This window comes from Mastigoproctus giganteus, chromosome 9, assembly GCF_048544385.1.
Source record: "Mastigoproctus giganteus isolate SK-2022 chromosome 9, ASM4854438v1, whole genome shotgun sequence".
Lineage (NCBI taxonomy): Eukaryota > Metazoa > Arthropoda > Arachnida > Uropygi > Thelyphonidae > Mastigoproctus > Mastigoproctus giganteus.
This window is the reverse complement of record NC_143583.1, coordinates 158,108,937-158,134,032: the sequence shown is the minus strand read 5'-3', so window position 1 is coordinate 158,134,032 and position 25,096 is coordinate 158,108,937. Positions and strand designations below refer to the sequence as shown.

Below are 25,096 nucleotides of genomic sequence, written 5' to 3'. Positions count from 1 at the left end.
GATTATTTATTGTGTTTGGTAATGTTTTGGTTCCAAATGTGTGTTCAATCTTGGGTGGTCGGCACCTAACCCTACTTTTCCCATAGGGCCTGTCGTTTATATTGCACGATTTTGCATTGCACGAGGATTTCTAGGAACGCAACTATCGTGCTACACGAGGACAGACTGTACTTTGATCCAAGCCCGAGGCGGGAATCGAACCCACAACCTTTGGGTTGCCAGGCAGGCACTTTACCCACCCGGCTAGCCCGGTCAGCCATTTGCTTTTAATGTATTGTGGAGAAATCTGATGAATTTCTTGCTCAAAATAACAAAGATCACCAAGTTTCATTTTTGCAGCCATGATAACTATACTATCATGATCCATTTTTTTTTCCTACTTCAGTCACAGAACCTGACAAGATGTGTAACTAATTATGATGACAGCAAAAAAAACTCAGTTGTGTCGAATTAAGTCTATTGTTTGTGAGAATAAGTAAGACACTGTTTATGGACTAGACACAGATTTAATGAGGCATACATTTTTCATTTCTCTGAGCTGTTCTAAAGTGACATCAAACTGGTTACTAGCTCATGCAAGGAAAATAAAATGTCTGCAGGACTCTCTTTGTCCGCTCATCTGTTTTTGCAGCTAGTAGAATTTAAACTGTATCGATAATGCAATTGTTTTAATTCTCATATCAGAGCAAACTTTCCTTTGTAAAAAGTTGCCCAGGTGTTGCATGTACTACTTTCAAACAGATGGCCTTGCCAAAAGATTAACTGGCTATTTAACCTTTAAAAGATGAGATTGATATGAAAGAGCCTCTTTTAAACTAAATGATCCTCATCAGATAGCAGGTAGCCTTTAGTGACAACACTCTGATAAAACAGATAGCTTCAGCTATATTACAACTGTGAAAACCTTTTGAAAATTTTTTAACAACTCTGATATTTCATATATACTGCATGGCAGCTTACTTGAACAACTGGCCTGACATAGCTGAGTGGTCAGGAGCGAGGATGCAGTAGCACACACTCTCTGAGTGGACCAGGGTTCAAGCCCATGACTGATAAACATGATTAATGTTTGTATTGATAATTTATTGTAAACTCCACTAACCTGGTGGTCATGTCAGAGTATGAACAAGAACATTTCTTTACAGTTGTTTTGTCGTTGCTTCAATAATATTCTATTTTTCTTTAATTCTATTTTTTATACAAAATATAAGGGCATTTTATTAACATTAATTTTAATTCTTTAAGATTTTTGTTGTTTAGGATTTAAGGACACAAAAGCCTCTTGGGCAAAACTGTGCCTGTTCATGAAGCATTAATGCCATTAGTCAAACAATAAATAAATAAAATATATTTAAATTCTATCACACAGATGAATGCACTTTAAAGTATCAGAATAGCTCATCAAATTTAGCATTATTTCCAAAAATATGACAGATTTAATAGCTTCTGAAAGTTATATAACTGTTTATGAGTAGTTTTTTTGACATTTAAATAATGAGGACAGTCAATGAACTCATTCAGTGCTGCCATGGCAATGACAAACTTGTGAGCAGGTGTATTGTCCTTTGTGGGTTTGCCCTCTATGTTTGTCTTAGATGTTTTGATGCAAATCGGAATCTCAAAAAACCAATGCCATCACCTTGCCAGCAGAGAGTTTAAAACTACTTATAAACTTCACTTTCCTTAGAGGGGGGAGAAGAATTGTGTTTTCACCATTTGGACTGCTCCTCCTTTGTCTCTAGCTGAAAGTGATGGACCCATGTCTCATTCATGGTCACAAACCTTGAAAAGAAATTTGCTGGATCTGCTTGAAAATTATGCAAATGTTTACTTGACAACTCATGTACATTTCTGATCTGTGGTTAATAACTTAGGGGACCAGTGTGCTGACAGCATTTTCATAGTTAGAATCTCTACTATTATCATCTCTTATTATTATCTGTTATTAACCTCTGTTATGTATCATCTCGTCTGAATGTGTGTATACATTTGAAATGCATGCTGAAAACATTGACAGTGTACCAAACTGTCACTCATCGATCACTCATCAGTAGATCATGCACACCCTTAACAACTTCAAGTGATGGACGTTGCAGGTCTTCCAGAGCATGGGTCATCTTCCAGGCTCTCTCCCCCTCTCTCTCTCTCTCTCTCTCTCTCTCATATAAATTCTGCTGCCCACTTCTTAACCATGGAATAGGAAGAGACATTCTCCCTCTATGTTGTAAAACCATATCCTCATGAACTGGCTTTGGTGTTAGTCCCCTTTTTCCAAAATATTGGATGACTGCATGGTGATTGTTTTTGTGAATGAGAAAAGGTTGTGTGAATAAGAAAAGGTTTCTCGTTCACAGAACTTTGTTGACTTCAGGACCTATAATTAAAAAAAGACATTATTGAAACTGCATGAAACTTGGTGGGTAACTGTTCAAAGTGTTATACATTAAGCACAGCAATTTTTAACACTGTACCATTACCATTTCAAACTCAGGCCACAAACTTTTCAAACACCCCTCATATGTTGTTCAGGGACTAGTATTACCAGCATCTGAATTAAACAGATGAAACGGAAGTGATCCCTGTGAAATGGGTCATTCAACACTCTCCATTCCATGCTTGAAATAAAGAGATAATGTACATATGGTAAAGTATGTCAAGGAAGTGGAACTGGTAAATGAATATAGGTTGGGGAGTATTCAACAGGATTAAGTGGTGATCATCGAGAAACACCTCAATTAGTTTTCCCCCTTGTATCCATGGTAGTAGATCTCCACAATGGATGCTGTTCATTGAAACCACCAAGTAAACACACTGGAGGTGGAAGTTTCATGATAAGATTCTTGAGTTCTGTTTGAGAACAAGGATATGATGATGGAATACAAACTTACACAATACAGAAACCACCTGTAAAGAGGTTTATAATGTAATGTGTCTGGACATTATGGCAGATTTAATGATTATTGCCACTCCTCCACAAGCAGGGGACTCTATGATTCTGTATAATAAAAAATATGACAGGGAAACTTGGGAGATGCCTGAAGTTATAAAAAGGTTTTCTTTTTATAACTTCAGGCAATGGGTCAATTTAACAAATAGATCTTTTAGTTCAGAGATGCTACACAGGCTTCTACAATTAGATTGTATGATTTTGTACATTACTTAGGTTTTGCTGCAGTAGATTTATCTGACTGTTTTTTTTTGTAAGTATTGAATTTCTGGCAGTCTTATTTCACTTTGTCCTTCTTTTCTAGGGAAGACAAGATGTACCTGATTCTACAATATCATTTGCATGCAGTTCCAACAATTTTAGCATCTGGCAGCATACACACTCTGGTTTAGGTTCACCTATCCTTATTATAAAAAATGTTACCCATTTACTTGACAATAGAGCCCATCAATAAAACTATGTTCTTTGAACCAGAGCAATCTGCACTTGATCATTCTACCCTAAACAGACAACTGAAATTTTGAAAAGTCTCCAATTTTATTGGTTTCTAAAACATCTACTTACTTTATCAGTGATTCAATTTCGTTTAGCAATGCATCAGGTTTTAGTTTTAAATCAGCACACTCCCTGCATCTGACAAATTTATTCATCAGACCTTTGAATACATGCCATGCTGTACATGAATACTGTAAAAGCAATGAACTTATGACCCAAAGAGAAAATCACCTATAGCCATTCCCATCAAAATCATAATATCCTGTGCAGTAGCACTGTGTTCCTATATGCCACCAGTAAGCAAAATAAAACTGCTGCCCTAAATGTTGAATACTGATAAGCATTAACCAATCAGAAAACAATACTGAAAAAATTTTCGGCGCCCTCTTGAATTGCCACCCGTAAGCACCGCTTACCTCGCATACCCACCTGAGGCGGCCCTGATCCTGTAACAAAGTATTTGACATGAATCTTGTGACAACGATTACTAAGGTAAGAATATAATTTTAAAAATTATTATAGGATTAACTTTGAAACAAAATATTACATTAATAAATCAACAAAATATTACAGAAATTAAGCAGATAATGAAAATTAATCTACTTCATAAAGGCTAAGAATTAAATTTACAAAATATTACAGAAAACAACTTTACAAAATTATAGAAATTAAATTTTAAAAATACTGGAAATTAAATTTTAAATCAAATTATAATTAAATTCACAAGCTATTAAAAAAGCTAACAATTAACAAAAATTAAGTTTCCACCTTAAACTCCTAATGCAAGCATTTAAAAACCCAGCAGTACTTAGATGCAGTCACCGTGACTACCAGGCTCCTTGTAGCATAAGGAGCTACCAATATAAGCATAATATGAACTATTTCAATAGCATTTAAACATATTTTCAAAGTAATAATTTCTCTTGGACAATAATATCAAATTCACTAAAAAGTAATAAATTTATGAAAAGTTATTTTTAAAGCATTCACATTATATATCATATGACTTACTCTGATTCCTTTAGGTCCAATAGAGCCTCGTTCACCTAAATCTCCTCTTGATCCTATTGGGCCAAAAGGCCCTTCAAGTCCTATTTCTCCGGGTGAACCTGGAGGTCCCTGCAAGCCAGCAATACCTGGTACACCCTAATTCATATTTATAATAAATATTAATTTGGGTGATAAAAATTATTTAACTAAGATATCTGAATGTTTCTAATAAAGATTATTTAAAATTACTTCCATAAATACATCCATTTTGCTTTCATCTTATGCCAAATGAAGTTTATATTCAAGTATTGATTGCAGACACTGCTTATTTATTTTATTTCTTCTTTTTGGAAATAAATAATTTCCAAAATCTAGTTAAATGACTACTTTGTGATGGAAGAATATTATGTCAAGGATAATACCTTTAATAAATAACTACTAATATAAATTTATTATTCTAATCACCTGGTACCAAAATGACAATGTTATTAAATGTAACAAAGCAGTAGAAGGCACAATGTTCTACTGCTCTGGAATGCTGTTGTTGTTTGGTTTTTAGGAGCATTAGCAACTAAGGCCATATTGCTCCGGAATATGCGGTGGTCATTCCCTGACCTTTCCGCATCCTCTGTATTTGGTGGTGACGGGCTCGAACCCCGGTCTGATCAAGAAGCGTGTGGTACGCACTGCTGCTCCTTCCCACCTGGCTACGGAGGCACCAACTCTCTCTGGAATGCAGAATACCATTTAAATAATATTTAAAGTATGATTTAAATGTCATTATACAATGTGTTCTTATTGTTTTAATAACATTAAAAGAAAAGAACTTCATTTTGATGCCTTTAATAGATAATTTCTTCAACCTTGTCATGCATTCTTTGGTTTTCAAGTTCAAGGTGTTCTTTGATAGTTCTTTTGCAGTTTAAGTAATTACTAAATCAGTTCATTTGAAAAAATAATTTCATCCATCAAATGCCTTTGGCTAGGAGGGTAAACATACAAGGACACCTGGCTTACCAATAGGGTTGTCATTCTCAATAATGAGTCATTAACCAAAGTGTCGTTTGGACATGCAAAAACCATAACCAGCAGGAACAAAGTGTTTTTACTTTATCAATCAGTTTTTTGGGTAAAAAACACAAGAGAAAAAAGTTTAAAATAAGAAAATTTAAAAATTTATTCTTAATTCTGATATTACATAGTATAATAAGATCAAAATATACTGGAAACAGCAGCATTGTTATCAAAAATATGTGTTTTTTGAAGTGTCTTCTAGGCATATTGCTCCAGGTAACGAATATTTTTAAGGCTAAACTTTTCCAATTAAAAAATAATTAAGGGTGAAAGTTGAAAATTAATATCATACTATAGTGGTTGAAGATTCACACTAATTTAATATACAGTACTGTATATTTAAAATTAAGTTTTTTTTACTGTTTTTGATGTATAAAATACACCAAACAGTCAAGTAGGAGGGTTAAGCAATGATGATTTTTCTATGCACTCCTATGTTATGATGATAAATGAATATTGAAAAAAAAATAAAATAAAATAAGTAAGGAATTTTAAATATAACATTTGTTAGAGTATACCTAAGTGGCTCCATCAATAATAATAATAATAGCAACTGTCTAGCTTTATAACACAGAAATAAAAGAAAAGACTGAAATTTCATGGTGATGAATTATTGAACATGAAACCATTCCCACTAAGAATTTAACTATGAACAAAACAAATTGTAGAATAAAAAGGAATACTATTAATTTTTAGGGCTGCAACATTAGCATTTCTTCAACCTTGTCATGCATTCTCTGGTTTTCAAGTTAAAGGTGTTCTTTGATAGTTCTTTTGCAGTTTAAGTAATTATTAAAACAGTTCATTTAAAAAAATAATTTCACCCTTAAAATGCCTTTGGCTAGGAGGGTATCACACTAGGGTTAAATCGAGACATTATATTTGCTTCACAAAGGACATTAGGCAAGCAAAGGCAGATTATGAGAAATCTTTGGCAAACAATGCAAAGAAAAACAGTAAAGACTTCTTTGGTTATGTAAACTCTAGAAGGAAGGGGATGAATCAGATTGGTCCATTTGACATCGATGGTTCGATTGTTTTTGAACCTGCTGAGGTAGCTGACAAACTGAATGAGCATTTTGCATCTCCATTCACACATGAGGTCTATAGGGAAGTGGAGGCCAGCAGCATATTAAACACTGGCAGGGAGCTAAATGATTTTGTAATAACTGAGAACAAAGTGGAGGGGAAATTGTTGAAATTGAACATAAGAAAGGCATCTGGGGTGGACTGGATCTATCCAGTAATATTAAAGGCAGCAGCAAAGGAAGTAAGCAAACCATTAGCCATAATTATGAATGCTTCCTTGGGCTCAGCAGAGGTCCTCATGGACTGGAGATGCGCAAATGTGTCCCCAATTCACAAAAGGGGGGGGGGGGAAGAAGGATCAAAGGCTGACACGGGTAATTACAGAACTGTTAGTCTAACTTCTATTCAGGGAAAAATAATGGAGCCACTGGTTAAGTAAGCCATGCAGAATCATCTAGACAAGACTGCAGTTATAGTTCAGACACAGCATGGGTTTGTTAAGAAGTCTTTTCTGAAAAATTTGATTGGATACTACGATGTGGTTACAAAGGAACTGGATGCAAAGAATAATTTTGATATCACTTACTTGGATTTTAGGAAAGCTTTTGATACTATGCAACATGGAAGACTACTGTGCAAATTGGAGCTATTTAGTTATTTTGGTTTTTAGAAGCATTAGCAACTAAGGCCATATTGCTCCAGGAATATGTGGTGGTCATTCCCTGACATTTCCACATCCTCCATATTTGGTGGTGATGGGATCAAACCCCGGTCTAATCAAGAAGCGTGTGTTATGCATTGCTGCTCCTTCCCACCTGGCTAAACGAATTGGAGCAGAATGGCATTAAGCGCAAGATGCTACAATGGATAAAGGAATGGTTGAGTGGGAGAAGACAGAGAGTGGTTATCAATGGACACTGCTCTTCTTGGACTAATGTTATTAGTGGAGTCCCCCAGGGTTCGGTGTTGGGCCCATTATTGTTTTCAGTATTTATCAACGATATCAATGAAGGTGTATCAGGTTTAATGTCGAAGTTTACAGACAATACAAAGGTTGGCGTGTTTTTAATGACAGTATACTACTGCAACAGGATCTGGAAAAGTTGAGCAGATGGGCTGAGAGATGGCAACTGAAATTTCACACTGACAAATGTAAAGTACTGCATATGTGTAGCAGTAGCCCCAGAGTAACGTATCAACTGGGCGGTACTACACTCAGGGTAGTGAGGAATGAACAGGACCTGGGGATAATTGTACAGTCAGATATGAAGTTTTCTGAGCAGGGCAAAAAGGCTGCAAGAGTAGCTCATGGTGTCTTGTCAATGATATACAGGAATTTTGCCAGCAGGGATAAGGGGGTGATTATCCCCTTGTATAAGGCAGGTCAGGCCACATTTTGTACAGGTCTGGACGCCTCGTTTTACGAAAGATGTAGAGCTGATGGAATGAGTACAGAGAAGGGCAACAAGATTGGTGAGTGGAACAAAGGGTTGGTGTTACCAAGAAAGGCTTAAGTTTTGCAAATTGCAGCTACTGGAAACTAGGAACCTGCGAGGTGATCTAATTGAAGAGTATAAAGCCTTGAATGGATTGAGCAAGCTCAATGCTAATCTGATTCTTCCTCTTACTTAGATTACTCACCTGAGGGGACATAAATTCAAATTGAGGAGAGACAATTATGGAATAGATGTGCAGAAATTTCCTTTAGCCAGCAGGTGGTTGTAAGAAACTTTCATTTGTTGTAGTGGAAGTCAGCAACTTAAATAAATTCAAGTCAGAACTAAACAAATATTTGGAGTGAATGGATGGGTGAAATGGGAAGGGGTTTTTTTTGTTTTTTTTTGGCTGATGGTATATAATCTTGCTTTCTTGCATCATATGCCTGTACTAATGCTAATATTATTCATATTCTAAGTGGTACATGACTCCCATCAACCAGTGCAATACCACCACTTTGCTTATTGTAACCCATGTTTAATATCCAGAGCTAAGTTCAGTCAACCCTTCCATCTCTTCCACCATGTAGTATGACTGATGACTTTTGAGGTTATGATGGACAACATGGCGAGATCCGATCTTCCTTACATCTCGAGGGTACAGCTCTAAAACAGTGTTTGCAGCCAGCCTATTTGTCAGTACACTGGACCGAACTTATTGGTAACTCTTTAGGAGGCATCTGATTCAGCTAGTGTATAATCTTGCTACCTCTACTCTGTCAGATAGTGACTGGAGGGAGTCTGAGTAGTGTGTATACGGGGGACATTGTCGAGGCCACGTTATGTCAAGGATCTGGGTATATTCTTGCCATGTATGCCAAAAATTTCATACAGCATGTAGTAGTAGTAGTGGCATGTGATGCAAGAAAGCAAGTGTATAAGCTTATGCAGCATCAGCAAAAAAAAAAAAATAAAAATCACACCATTCCCTCCAAATGCCTGTCCAGTTCTTCCTTAAATTTATTCAACCTATCAACTTCCACAACGACAGATGGAAGTTTGTTCCAGCAATTAACCACCCGCTGGCTAAAGACAAATTTCTGCACATCTATACTATATCTGTCCTTTCTTAATTTGAATTTATGACCCCTTAGGTTCGTAATCTAAACAAGTGGAAGTATCCCATTAGAATTCAGCATGCTCAACCCATTCAAGGCCTTATACACCTCAATCAGATCACCGCGCAGGTGCCTAGTCTCGAGCGACTGAAATTTGCAGAACTTAAGCCTCTCTTGGTAAGAGGATCCCTTCATTCCCCTCACCAATCTTGTTCCCCTCACCAATCTACATCCTTCCTAAAATGAGGCCTCCAGGGCTGTACGCAGTACTCAAGGCAGCCCGTCTGCATTGCTCAGGCAGCCCTGGCAGCCCGTCTGCATTGCTCAGAAAACTTCATATCTGCCTGCACAATTACTCTCAGGTCTTTTTCATTTTCTACCACCTTAAGTGTAGTACCACACAGTTGGTACGTTTCTCTGGGGTTACTTCTACCCATATGCAGTACTTTGCATTTGTCAAGGTTAAACTTCAGTTGCCACTTCTTAGCCCATCTGCCCAAATTATCTAGATCCTGTTGCAGTAGCACACTGCCATTACTGTCATTAACAACCCTGCCAACCTTTGTATCATCTGCAAACTTCGACATTAAGCCTGATATACCTTCATCAATATCATTGAAAAATATACTAAACAACAGTGGACCTAACACCCAACCCTGTGGGACTCCACTAATAACATTAGTCCAAGAAGAGCAGCACCCATTGATTACTACCCTCTGTCTTCTCCCACTTAACCATCCTTTTATCCATTGTAGCAACTACCCTTAATACCATTCTGCTCCAATTTGTACAATAGTCTTCCATGTGCAACAGTGTCAAAAGCTTTCCTGAAATCCAAATATATGATATCAAAATTATTTTTTGCATCCAGTTCCTTTGTAACCACATCATAATATCCAATCAAATTTTTCAGAAAAGACTTTCTCTTAACAAACCCATGCTGTGTCTGAATTATTGCTGCAGTCTTGTCTATATGATCCTGCAATGCATCTTTAACCAGTGAATCCATTAATTTACCCAGAACAGAAGTTAAACTAACTGGTTTGTAATTACTCGTGTCACCCTTCGATCCCCCTTTGTGAATTGAGGATACATTTGCACATCTCCAGTCCGTGGGGACCTCCCAAGGATGCTCTCATAATTATGGCTAAGGGTTTGCTTAGTTGCTTTGCTGCCTCCTTTAATATAACTCGATAGATCCCATCCACCCCAGGTGCTTTTCTTATGTTTAACTTCAACAATTTCTAATCCACGTTGCTTTCAGTTATTAGAAAATCATTAAGTATCCTCCTACAATTTGATAACCTTCTGCCATTTTCAAACCTTAATAATTCCTCATGTGTGAATGTAGATGCAAAATACTCATTCAGTTTGTTTGCTGTATGAGTAGGATCATCAACAGTCGAACCATCGATGTCAAGTGGCCCAATCAGATTCATCCCCTTCCTTTTAGAGTTTATATAAGTAAAGAAATCCTTGCTGTTTTTCTTAGCATCTTTTGCCAAGGATTTCTCGTAATCTGCCTAACCTCCTTTGTGACCTGATTACAGACTAGCTTATATCCACCATAGGCTTCTGAGTCGCTTGATAATTTATATGCATCCCATGCATTTTTCTTCTCTGTTACGAGTCTCATAATAATTCATTAGATAACCATTTAGGCCTAAACCTTGAACAATATTTCTTAATAGGTATGAAACTTTTAGTAGCATCCATGATTAATTCCTTGAATGCTTCCCACTTAGAATTTACTGTTGGCAACATCGTCAGTTGATCCCACTGTACAGAATTTAAAAACTGTGGAGACCACTGTACTCACCTTTACGGAAGCAAAAACCCTTTCCTTTACCCCTGATGGTAATTAAATCTTTAAATAAATCCCACATCAGTATATTGTGATCACTGCCACCTAGTGGTTCCTTTATCTGCAAATTCTTAATACACGAATAATCACTGCTGATAACCAGATCAAGAGTATTACTTTCTCTGGTTGCCTCTCGAACATGCTGCTGCATCCAATAAATCCACAAAAGTTTGACGAAAAGACAAAAGTCTATTTCCCAAATGTAAAGTACTACATTTGGGAAATAGCAACCCTAGGGCAACGTATCAACTCTGTGGTACTACACTCACTGTGGTAGAGAATGAAAAGGACCTAGGGGTAATTGTGCAGGCAGATATGAAGTTCTCTGAGCAGTGCAGATGAGCTGCAAAAGTAGCTCATGGTGTGTGTCTTGTCAATGATATACAGGAATTTTTTTTAACAAGGATAAGGAGGTGATGATTCCCTTGTATAAGGCAATGGTCAGGCCACACCTTGAGTACTGTATACAGGTCTGGAGGCCTCATTTCAAGAAGGATGTAGAGCTGCTGGAACGAGTATAGAGATCGGCAACAAGATTAGTGAATGGAACAAAGTGTTGCTCTTACAAAGAAAGGCTTAAGTTCTGCAAATTACAGTGTCTGGAGACTAGGCACCGCCAAGGTGATCTGATAGAGGTGTATAAAGCCTTGAATGGTTTGAGCATGCTCAATGCTGATGGGATTCTTCCTCTTGCTCAGAATAATTACCTGAGAGGGCATAAATTCAGATTGAAGAAAGACAGATGTAGGATAGTTATGCGGAAATTTGCCTTTAGCCAGCGAGTAGTTGGTTGGTGGAACAGACTTCCATCCCTTGTGCAAGTTGATAGCCTAAATAAATTTAAGGCTCAGCTGGACAGGTATTTCAAACAAACGGAGGAGTGAAGTGGAAGAGGTTTTTTTTTTTTTTTTTGGCTGATGCTGCATAAGCTTGCTTTCTTGCATCATATGCCTCTACTAATGCTAATGCTAAATAATAAATATCTGTTTATTTTTATGTGAATAAATTTACAGTATATTCAGCCAAACATACACTAAACAGCAAAAGCCAGAAGGTTTACACATCTTAATCAATAATCAATATGCATAATCAATCAGTAATCATTATGTATCAACGTATATCAATAATCCAGTATAAATCATAATGGTTAGTGCAATAGCATCATTGTTATACGTAAGTGAATCACTAAAAGGTAAAAATGGGTATGTTGAGCCGCTAGACTCTCAACATACCAAATACCTTCACAGTTACCTGATACTAAGCAACACTTCCCCAGCGGAGAAGACTATTATTACTTATTCTCAGTGGATACCTCCACCCGGGTGGTCCTTTCAAGGCTGCTTGGCCTCTCATCAGTGGGTGAATTTAGACGTATTACAACACCCTGGTGTTGTAATAAGTGATAACCCAGTTATGAAGTATAACTTCACAATATGAGAGATGCCAAATGATATATGGGAGGTTGAGATTCATAGTGGTGTAAGTCAGTCTATTCTCATTTTTGAGAACAAGGTGTTTTGTGTTTGCATTCATAAAAAACTCAAAAATTTTAATTTAATGAATTGTGATTCACATGGAGGTTAAAAAAAACTTTAAAAATTTATATGAGCTTGACAATTTTTGTTAATATTCAATTTTTGGCCAGCAGTGTTTATATAATTGACTTACACCATAATGTTTCTAAGTAGTTTACCTGTTTAAAAATGGTAGTAGTAGTAGTGGCACATGATGCAAGAAAGCAAGTGTAGGAGCTTATGCAGCATCAGCCAAAAAAAAAAAAAATCACACCATTCCCTCCAAATGCCTGTCCAGTTCCTCCTTAAATTTATTTAACCTATCAACTTCCACAACAACAGATGGAAGTTTGTTCCAGCAATTAACCACCCGCTGGCTAAAGGCAAATTTCCGCACATCTATTCTACATCTGTCCTTTCTTAATTTGAACTTATGTCCCCGTAGGTTGGTAATCTGAACAAGTGGAAGGATCCCATCAGAATTCAGCGTGCTCAACCCATTCAAGGCCTTATAGACCTCAATCAGATCACCGCGCAGGTGCCTAGTCTCCAGCCACTGCAATTTGCAGAACTTAAGCCTCTCTTGGTAAGAGAATCCCTTCATTCCCCTCACCAATCGTGTTGCTCTTCTCTGTACACGCTCAAGCAAATCTACATCCTTCCTAAAATGAGGCCTCCAGACCTGTATGCAGTACTCAAGGCGTGGCCTGACCATTGCCTTATACAGAGGGACAATCACCTCCTTTTCCCTGCTAGCAAAATTCCTATATATCATTGACAAAACCCCATGACCCACCCTAGCAGCCTGTCTGCACTGCTCAGAAAACTTCATATCTGACTGCACAATTACTCCCAGGTCTTTTTCATTTTCTACCACCTTAAGTGTAGTACCACACAGTTGGTACATGTCTCTGGGGTTACTTCTACCCATATGCAGTACTTTGCATTTGTCAAGGTTGAACTTCAGTTGCCACTTCTTAGCCCATCTGCCCAAATTATTTAGATCCTGTTGCAGTAGCACACTGTCATTAACAACCCTGCCAACCTTTGTGTCATCTGCAAACTTTGACATCAAGCCTGATATACCTTCATCAATATCATTGATAAATACAAAAAACAACAGTGGACCCAACACCGAACCCTGTGGGACTCCACTAATAACATTAGTCCCCGAAGAGCAGCACCCATTGATTACCATCCTCTGTCTTCTCCCACTTAACCATCCTTTTATCCATTGTAGCAACTTACCCTTAATACCATTCTGCTCCAATTTGTACAGTAGTCTTTCATGCGCAACAGTGTCAAAAGCTTTCCTGAAATCCAAGTATATGATATCAAAATTATTTTTTTTGCATCCAGTTCCTTTGTGACCACATCATAATAACCAATCAAATTTGTCAGACAAGACTTTCCCTTAACAAACCCATGCTGTGTTTAAATTATTGCTGCAGTCTTGTCTAGATGATCCTGCAATGCATCTTTAACCAGCAACTCCATTATTTTACCCGGAACAGAAGTTAAACTAACTGGTCTGTAATTACTCGTGTCACCCTTCGATCCACCTTTGTGAATTGGAGACACATTTGCACATCTCCAGTCCGTGGGAACCTCCCCTGAGTCCAAGGATGCTCTCATAATTATGGCTAAGGGTTTGCTTAGTTGCTTTGCCGCCTCCTTTAAAATAACTGGATAGATCCCATCCACCCCAGGTGCCTTTCTTGTGTTTAACTTCAACAATTTCTCCTCCACTTTGCTCTCAGTTATTACAAAATCATTAAGCATGCTCCTACAATTTGATAACCTTCTTCCATTTTCAAATTGTAATAATTCCTCACGTGTGAATGTAGATGCAAAATACTCATTCAGTTTGTTTGCTATCTGAGCAGGATCATCAACAGTCGAACCATCGATGTCAAGTGGACCAATCATATTCATCCCCTTCCTTTAGAGTTTATATAAGTAAAGAAATCCTTGCTGTTTTTCTTAGCATCTTTTGCCAAAGATTTCTCGTAATCCGCCTTCGCCTGCCGAACCTCCTTTGTGACCTGATTACAGACTAGCTTATATCTGCCACAGGCTTCTGCGTCACCTGATAATTTATATGCATCCCATGCATTTTTCTTCTCTGTCAAGAGTCTCATTAGTTCATTTGACAACTGGGTGCGAGGTTAGCCTGTGCAGTCGTTGCTCCTTAAAGCTCTTCAAACAGAGAAGTTTTTCCTGATTTATTTTCTGCTTTATTAGTTTAAATTGTCATATTAACTTATTTTCTAGAGTAGCTTTATATTCCTAGTTACGATACTTAGTTTAAAGTTTAACTTAGACAGAGATTTTGTAGATATTACTTAGTATCGGTAACGGTATCAAATCCACGTGTCACAAATTGAACGAGAGGTCTTTTTTTTTTTTTTTTTTAACCAAATTTAGTCGATTTATTAACCAATTGTTACATCAAATTATCTTCTATAAGTAGATTATAGACCTAATCAGGATACTTAGTTTATTCTAAATTGAGATAGCGAGATTTGGAAGCTAATCAATACTTACGAGTCCGTAGAAATACCGTTCGTGAATTCCCGCCATTTTTACACGATAGCATAAGCTTAGTGTAGTATAGTGCATAATATAATATTGTCAATTAATCAGTAAATCTATTAATCTTGATAAACTTTATTGTCAATTAAATTGTATTTTTAACTCTATAAATATATATAACGACTTAATCGTAACAAATAATTAATACATAACTATAGTGGTACACGTGATACGGAAGTTGTATAAAGGGAACTCGTAGAAAACACTAGATACCGAAAAAAAATATATATATATAACATAACTGTTTTGGGATATAACTTAAGGATTTAATTTTTGTTTTGAATTTCATTGAATTAAATCGGAATCATGACTCTGACCAGAGCAGCAAAGCAAAAGGCTCAAGCTAATGGGAGTGCTGTGGTTCAGGGGAGAACTGAGGGGGGCAGTTGCCCTCTGAATCACAGTCTATTAAATTGCACTGTTTGCTTGATGTTTGTGGAGCAGTCGGGTACGGGACATGATACTGCCAAGGGGGATGTCTTTGTGTGTGCACGATGTAAGGAGTGCAAGGAAATCAGGCGACAACTCAGCGTTGTTATGGGCCTTTATGAGAGCTTGAAGGAAAGGGTGGATGCCCTCGAAGGAAATAAAAATTGAGGGGCCCATCAAGCTCTCAGCTGCCCACATCAACGCCAGAGCTTGCACTTGGTCATCAGGCAACACAGAAGCAGCCCCCTAAGCAGAATGCGCTGGTCCCACAGGAACTAGTAGTTGTTGGTGACTCTATTGTCAGGGAAATGGGGAACATGCTTTGTAAAAAAGATAGGTGGAATAGGACCAGGGTATGTCTGCCAGGGGCAAAGGTTGATGACGTTGTAGAGCGGATATCATCTTTTAAGGGCACAAAAGTTGATATAGTTGTACACGTTGGCACCAATGATATTAAAAGTAGGAGACCGGCAGAATTACTTAGCAAGTACAGGTCACTGTTGAAAAAAAGCCGTGAATTAGGGTTGAACTTGAAAGTGTCTGCAATTCTGCCCAGACACGATAGGAGGGAGTATATGATGAGAGCCTTGTCGATCAATTCGGCCCTGGAGGGATTGTGCAAGGCTCAAGGGGTAGAATTTTTTTCAGCCTGGACTGTACTTGTTAACAGGAGAGATTGCTTCTACAGGGATGGGATACACTTAAATAGAAAGGGTGCAAGAATTTTTGCTGATGCTGTCGAGGCAGTGTTAGGTGGGTCGGAAAACTGCTAGTTGGGGGGAATCCAAGGACTAATAGATTAACAGTAGCCACTGGCAGAGGTGGAAGTGATTCTTGCACTGCTTCTATTGAAATGAGCAGAAGTCTGAAAAACAAGATGCAGGATATTTCAGAGACTGCTGGTAGTCATTGCGGTACAAGTAAACACATGGGTTGTGTTAGGGTAGCTAAGAATAGAAACAGGTGCATGTATACCTGCGTGTACACCAATGCTAGGAGTTTGGTAAATAAATTTGATGAATTTGAGGTATTGCTCAAAACATCAAAGGCAGATATTGTTGGGATATCAGAGACGTGGTGTCACACAGATATAAGTAATGCGGAACTGGAATTTGGGGAATACAATGTGTATAGAAAGGATAGACAGGACAGGAGGGGAGGAGGGGTTATGCTATTAATTAAGAAACACATAAAGTCCAAGGAAGTGAAGCCAGTCGACATCGATGGACAGGGCAGTGTCGAGTCAGTTTGGTGTGACATAAGCATAAGGAAATCAAAATTGAGAGTAGGAGTGTGCTATAGGCCTAATGACTCTGATGAGTATAATAAGAAACTGTTCGGAGAAATAGAGTGGGCCAGTAAATCAGAGAGTCTTATAATGGGGGATTTTAATTTCCCAGATATTGACTGGAATTTGTGGGTTGGTCACTCGCACACTAGCAAGGCTTTTGTGGATTTATTGGATGATTGTTTTCTACATCAGCATGTTCGTGAGGCAACAAGAGGGAGCAATACTCTTGATCTGATTATCAGTAGTGATTCTTCATGCATTAAAAACCTGCAGATAAATGAACCACTAGGTGGCAGTGATCACAGTGTGTTGAAGTGGGATTTACTCAAGGAGGTAACTACCATCAGAGGTAAAGGGAAGGGTTTTTGTTTTCGTAAAGGAGACTATGATGGTCTGAGACAGTATTTAAATTCTGTACAGTGGGACCAACTGATGATGTTACCAACAGCAAACTCAAAATGGGAAGCATTCAAGGAACTAATCTTGGAGGCTACCAGGCTTTACATACCAACTAAGAAATATTGTTCAAGGTTTAGGCCTAAATGGTTGTCAGATGAACTAATGAGACATGTGGCAGAGAAGAAAAATGCATGGGATACATACAAATTAATAGGTGACATGGAAGCCTATGATAGATATAAGTTGGTCTGTAACCAAGTCACAAAGGAGATTAGGCAGGCAAAGGCAGACTACGAAAAATCCTTGGCAAAGGATGCAAAGAAAAACAGAAAAGAGTTCTTTACCTATTTAAACTCAAGACGGAAAGGGATGAATCAGATTGGTCCACTGGATATTGATGGTTCAACAGTTGAGGATCCTGCTCAGGTGGCTAACAATGTAAACGAGTATTTTGCATCTACATTCACGCATGAGGAGTTATTCAGGAAGGAGAATGATGTAGGTAAAGTAAACATTGGCAATGAGCTGGATGATTTTGTAATAACTGAGAGGAAAGTGGAGGAGAGATTGTTGAGGATAAACATAAAAAAGGCACCTGGGGTGGATGGGATCTATCCAGTTATATTAAAGGAGGCAGCAAAGGAAGTATGCAAACCCCTAGCCATAATTATGAGAGCTTCTTTGGACTCAGAGGAGGTACCCATAGACTGGAGATGTGCAAATGTAACCCCAATTCACAGAGGATCAAAGGCTGACACAAGTAATTATAGACCTGTTAGTTTAACTTCTGTTCCAGGTAAATTAATGGAGGCACTGGTTAAAGAAGCACTGCAGGATCATCTAGACAAGACTTCAGTTACAGCTCAGACGCAGCATGGTTTTGTTAAGGGCAGGTCTTGCCTGACCAATTTGATTGGATACTATGATGTAGTCACAAAAGAACTGGATGCAGGGAATAACTTTGATATTATATATTTGGATCTTAGTAAGGCTTTCGATACTGTTGCACATGGAAGACTGCTGCACAAATTGGAGCAGTGTGGCATTGGAGGCAAATTGCTGCTATGGATAAGGGGATGGTTGAGTGGCAGAAGACAGAGAGTGGTAATCAATGGACACTGCTCAACGTGGACTAATGTTATTAGTGGAGTTCCTCAAGGTTCAGTGTTGGGTCCGTTGTTGTTTTCGGTGTTTATGAATGATATTGATGATGGGATATCACGTTTAATGTCCAAGTTTGCAGATGATACAAAGGTTGGCAGGGTCGTTAAGGACACTACTGACGCTATGCTGCTGCAACAGGATCTGGAAAGGTTGAACAGATGGGCTGAGAGGTGACAAATGAAGTTTAACATTGACAAATGTAAAGTTTGTTTGTTTGTTTGTTATTTGGTTTTTAGGAGCATTAGCAACTAAGGCCATGTTGCTCCGGGATATGCGGTGGTCATTCCCTGACCTTTCCGCATCCTCCGTATTTGGTGGTGACGGGCTCGAACCCCGGTCTAATCAAGAAGCGTGTGCTGCGCACTGCTGCTCCTTCCCACCTGGCTACCGAGGCGCCTACAAATGTAAAGTACTACACATGGGAAACAGTAACCCCAGAGCAACGTATCAACTCTGTGGTACTACACTGACAGTGGTGGAGAATGAAAAGGACCTGGGGGTAATTGTGCAGGCAGATATGAAGTTCTCCGAGCAGTGCAGACGAGCTGCAAGAGTAGCTCATGGTGTCTTGTCAATGATATACAGGAATTTTTCTAGCAGGGATAAGGAGGTGATTATTCCCTTGTATAAGGCAACGGTTAGGCCACATCTTGAGTACTGTATACAGGTCTGGAGGCCTCATTTCAAGAAGGATGTAGAGCTGCTGGAACGGGTACAGAGAAGGGCAACAAGATTAGTAAATGGAACAAAGGGTTGCTCTTATGAAGAAAGGCTTAAGTTTTGCAAATTGCAGAGTCTGGAGACTAGGCACCGGCGAGGTGAGCTGATAGAGGTGTATAAGGCTTTGAATGGTTTGAGCATGCTCAATGCCAATGGGATTCTTCATCTTGCTCAGAATAATCACCTCAGAGGGCATAAATTCAAATTGAGGAAGGACGGATGTCGGATAGATGTGCGGAAATTTGCCTTTGGCCAGCGGGTGGTTGGTTGGTGGAACCGACTTCCATCACTTGTTGTTGAAGTTGATAGCCTAAACAAATTTAAAGCTCAACTGGACAGGTATTTCGAACGAACGGAGGGGTGAAATGGGAGTGGGTTTTTTTTTTTTTTTTTGGCTGATGCTGAATAAGCTTGCTTTCTTGCATCATATGCCTCTACTAATGCTAAACCTTGAACGATATTTCTTAATCGGTATATAAAGTCTAGTAGCTTCCACGATTAATTCTTTGAATGCTTCCCACTTAGAATTTACTGTTTGTAACATCGTCAGTTGATCCCACTGTACAGAACTTAAAAAAACTGTCTGAGACCACTGTACTCCCCTTTACGGAAGCAAAAACCCTTTCCTTTACCGCTGACGGTAGTTACCTCTTTGAGTAAATCCCACTTCAGCACACTGTGATCACTGCCACCTAGTGGTTCCTTTATCTGCAAATTCTTAATACACGAATGATCACTGCTGATAACCAGATCAAGAGTGTTACTTTCTCTGGTTGCCTCTCGAACATGCTGCTGCAGAAAACAATCATCCAATAAATCCACAAAAGTCTGACTAGTGTGTGAGTGACAAACCCACAAGTTCCAGTCAATATCTGGGAAGTTAAAATCCCCCATTATAAGACATTCAGATTTACTGGCCCACTCTATTTCTCTGTACAATTGTTCATTGTACTCATTCAAGTCATTAGGCCTATAACACACTCCTACTCTTATTTTTCCTTTCACAGTGCTTATCTCACACCAAACTGACTCAACAGAGCACTGTTCATCTATATGGTAAATTACTGTAAGGATATGAATGTGTAATCAAAACTATGATTTCGTACAGAAGAGATTATATTTTTTCCCTGTAAAAAGTACCCTATAACAAAATTTTAAAAAAACCTGAGTGATAAGCACATTGGGAATTTTTTGTCAAAATAGTTAAGATTGTCTTAGTTGTTGCAGAATGAACATAATAAATTTAATTATAATGCAAAATATGGTCGCAAAATTTTAAAAAAAAATTATAGTTGCTTTTTGTTGATGTTCTCGTTTTTTTAAAAAAAGGAATTAAAGTCATCATCACTAATTTGATAATTATAAAACACTGTCACCACAAACAAACTACTGTTTATGCTTCATCTTCTTCCTCGTAGTCAGATAAGTGACCTAGGTCATCAACTTTTTTTGAGCTTCTAATATCTTTAAAGAGAGCACTGTGAACTGGAGGGATGTATTTGAGAAGGTATAGCATGTCTCTTTTCTTTAGAAAGTTCAGCACTTGAGGACCATCATACAACTTTTGTTGTTCAGTATTTTTCAACCTCTCAGGCCAACCCTCCTTACTGGGTTTGACATTCAGTTCCGAGGATGTCTTCATCCAATGTATACTTGTAGAAAATTGTGAATGGATTTTACTTTTTCATAATGGAGCCATTGTATTTTCAACCAGTTTACATTTTCACCTTCAACATTGTTGTGTCTTCTGGCAGACTTCATAATATTATATCATCCATCCGGAACATAGATAATCTTGTTTTTTCCAGCTTGTTCAATCAGCCCAAAGTCTGAGTCATTTGGAAGGTAAGAGTGGCCAGAAGCCATGAATTCCATGACTTCAACTGAAGTTTCTTGAATCAGATTCATTAACGATAAGGATACCTCGATGTTCCAATTTTGGCTAGTGCATGTGTCTCTGTATATCATCACATGCTTTTTTTTTTTTTTTGTTCAACTTAATATGCTTAATCAGGCAAGAAGCAATCTCTTGAGAATCTCTAGATGCAATGGTCTCATCCCAAACATACATGTAGCCAAGATTACTTGTGACATCATGCAAACCTAAATTATAGCAGTATATATTGCACCTATAGTAGGCCTCAGAAAAAGTTAATTTTGAGAATGGCGGGGCTTTTTGTAAATCTATCAGGATTGTAAAGGTGTCAGATTTTCCTCAGGCCTTTTCCCCATCAGCCCTTTAATTGCTTGCATTCTCTGCTTTTGCCAAATGCAAAACATGTTGCCCCTCCAAATCACCTGTCTTTGTCCTTTTCTACTTGCCACAGGCCTTGCAAGTGTTTTTTCGAGGAAAGTGAAAATGTAAATTAAATTCTGTGTTGAAGACACGTCTATAGTAATACTCTTTAAGAAGTGCAGTCTCTCTTTGCTCACACCATTCACAATAAAGCACATACATTTTTCTTTCGTTCACGTCAGGGCTGAGGAACTTCCTGTTCGGATTATCTTTTCGAGTGTAATGACTACGAAATGCTGGGAAAATATTAATGGGATCCTTAAGTAACTGTTTTTGTTTGTCAGTTATCTTTTGTGCCACTACATGCTTACCCCTTAAATCTGCTCCTTCCTTCTTTTTCTAAAGCTCTTGTTACTCTCCCATCAGATACAAAGGTGTCGAGAAAGAATTTTTTACAAACACGTACTGTGGTATTTTCTTTTTGAATGTAAGACAGATTTGTACATTGCTTTCCTCCCTAACTGCCATTCCGAGGCCACCTTTGCTTTATAGGTTCATGATGTATAAGACTGCATAAATATGCATTCTGTCGAGAAAAATCGGCCATGGATATAAAATTATCACATTGCTTTCTCCTTCTGTTAAGGACTCTATGCATATTTTTTTTACAACTGCAATCTAAGTTTTCAAACCGCTTACACTCGACTTGTGTTCCTTTGGAGTTCACATATGCCTGACCTGAATTGCGAAGTCTTCTGGCTACAGTTCTTTTTGACTCTTTCCTTTTACGCTTTCTAGGTCTAAAGGAAGTTTCCTGGCATGCTTCTTCTATTTGGTTGGCCTCTTGACGTGTGCCCTTTCGACATTTCAACTCGAAAGACAACTTAAAATCCTCCATTTATTGAAATTAACTCAAAAGACATCTTGCTACTTGAAAACGTGAAATACGAAATATGAAAAGTCATCTTACAAAAATACAAACTTGAAACATAACCTCCATCATACAAGCTGTTTAGGAACAGAATGGCATAAGTCAGACTTCACTATGATTCTAAATGTTTTGCTCATATTATTAACTATTCAAAAATAAGTGCTGACATCTTGGTTAGAATGGCAACTTTGACTTACTTTGCCATGAAACTAAACAGTGGACACCTAGAGAAGGCAGGAAATATGAACAGCTCATATATATACAATTACTGACTTACACCACTATGATTCTCAACACCCCATATAACAGTAGAGACTAAAAAATTTGGAAGGGCTATGGACTCAACCTATGAGGGATTAAACTTGACATGATGGTTAGTGCAATAGCATCGTTAGTGCAAATGGCATCGTTTGAGTAAATCCCTCATAGGTTGAGGCCATAGGTGTAGCATCCTTCCAAATGAATCTAACCTTTGAAGGATGCTACACCTAATTATATTACTACCAATTAACTGCCTTTCATAGTGTCTCTGACTTTAATACAGAAAAGTCGTGGCTTCACTGAATGCTGAATCCTTTGGCGAGAATTAAAAATCGTTAAGGGAGTGTTTCAAACGCTCCACACAACCACTTGAAGGTTATAAACAGTTTGAATCCACAAGACCTATTCAACTTCACACAGTTGAGGTATTATGGATTCATGTTTTAGTGTGTACGCGCGCGTGCTCGCACAAGAGAGAGTGAGAGCACCAGGTAATTTTTGTGCATCTTAAAACACACCTAAAGGTTGGACTTCAGTTTAAATATACAATTTATTTATTTTTAATGAGGTGTTTTGAGCTTTTTTTTTTGTTGTTTAGTTCAAGCAGAAGGTATGGGATTTTTTGATAAATTCGAATTTTCCATCACCAATCTGTAACATGCTGTAATCCATATCTAATGTATTCTGCAAAGGATAATTGTTACTAGATGGACCTTGATAATTAATGGTTTACTCAGCTATTTAAAGGTTGTAATATTACATGTGAAAATATCTATCCCTGTTATCTTCTAATTTAGAATATCAATTTGCTATTGTCATGCCAAATGAAAGACAGAAAATGATTACTTACAAATGCCCCTTTGATTCCTATGCATATACACGGTTGTATGATACATCCTTTGCATACCTGAAAATGAAAACAAAATGTTATTTTAAAATTGTTTCAGAAATATTCTTCTGAATTTCTTTTACAAGCATCATTGAAGACTTCTGAGGTAAAAATTTGTAGAGAGAGAAGCATTTTCATTTTCTTGCATCAAGATTTGCAACAATATAAGCAAGTACAAAACAAAGAATTAACATTAAATCAGGCCCAACATGGACAGGAATGTAATTCATTATTATGTGTTACATAATAGATCATCATCAGCAAGGCTGAAACACAGCGGCGGTTCCGCACAAATGGTAGAACTTTTATGTGGTGGACCATATTTAAGTTAGGCTGTGTATGATATGACAAAGAAATTTTAAAGGGCTGTTCGTTTTTTTTTTTTTTTTTTAAGAATGATCTCAAACATGAAAGGTTATTCCAACCTACAATACTTTATTATTGTAGATATGCTGAAGTTTTGTAAGTGGTCTTGGCATTTCTGTAGGTTATAATTTTTTACATATGGGAGCAAAGTAACGGTACAGGTTCTAAGCTCCCCATCTTCTCAGACCTCAGAACTGCCCAAATACCAATATAAATATGCCAGAGACCAATGGTTGAGAAATACTGCATTAGTCAATTTCCAAATATCATTTCAATAAAGATCACTTAAATTTTTGAAAATCACCAATAGACTTACAGAAAAATTTACAAAATTTATTTTTTTTAAGTTTTATTCCTAGAAAAGCTCCACTTATATTTATATGTGAAATTTCAGAAATGAAATCAACTATATAACAAAACCCCAGAGGCTCACATCTGGTGAGTATGGGCTTGGCACACCCAGGGTCCTGAGCTGGATATCATTCTTCTCTTTCTTGGTAATTCCTTTCTACCTCTCTCTCTCTCTCTCTCTCTCACACACAGCAACTCTGGAATTTTTTTGGCTGGTGCAACATAAGCCTCAGGCTTCCTTGCACCATATAGCTAATAATATAATAATAATTTAAGTTTGTAGAAATGGCACTTGAAATGGCATCTCATGGCATAATTTTCTTCAACATCATGAACTTCAAAGTTACATCAAAACAAAGCCACATTTTTTTCTACATTTTCTGTGCATTTTGCGTTAATCTTTTATTCATTTTAATTTCTGGAGAGTATCATACGGAATTGTTCTACGTATCATATTAAGGTAAATTTCTCTTATTCTTCTACAAATATTGATATCAACGTATAACATATTGAGTATCATAGCTCTGTGATATTCTATCATATGCCAAATATAAATTCCTAAGCTTCAATAAAAGGCACGTATTTTGTATTAAGAAGATATGAATTAATATCAATATATTTACAATTTATTACATCTATTTTTTCACAAATAATATGCTGTTGCTCATTTTTTTAAACTCAATAATTTGTCATTAGGCAAAGCTTAGCTGCTTTGGCTATATCCATTATTTGGGTACCACTTGTCTCAGCGCAGTGGGCATGGTTGTAAAACGGGGAGATTGTATGGTCGAGTTTTGTGATTGAGTGATTATTGTGAATGAGTTTTCTTTCTGAATGTTTTGTGTTATTGAGGAAGGGGGGGTGCTTAGCTTAGGTAGGGTATTATTATATTAGCTGTATGGTGCAAGGAAGCCTGAGGCTTATGCTGCACTAGCCAAAAAAAAAAAAAATTCGAGTTACCCTGCAAGAGAGGGAGAGAAGTAGAAGGGAATCACCA

At 37.6% G+C, this 25,096-nt stretch overlaps 1 protein-coding gene across 1 annotated transcript in view; it reads right to left on the bottom strand.

Annotated features, from left to right (window-relative positions):
• LOC150080841 (uncharacterized) overlaps nucleotides 1–25,096 on the bottom strand; it is an 852,072-nt gene that overhangs the window by 723,240 nt on the left and 103,736 nt on the right. Inside the window, exons 2-3 of the mRNA XM_090381010.1 lie at nucleotides 23,344–23,400; nucleotides 4,454–4,588 (exon numbers count right to left, since the gene is read on the bottom strand). Of these exons, the coding sequence (XP_090237136.1) occupies nucleotides 4,454–4,588; nucleotides 23,344–23,400 (192 nt within the window). The remainder of the gene's footprint in view (nucleotides 1–4,453; nucleotides 4,589–23,343; nucleotides 23,401–25,096) is intronic.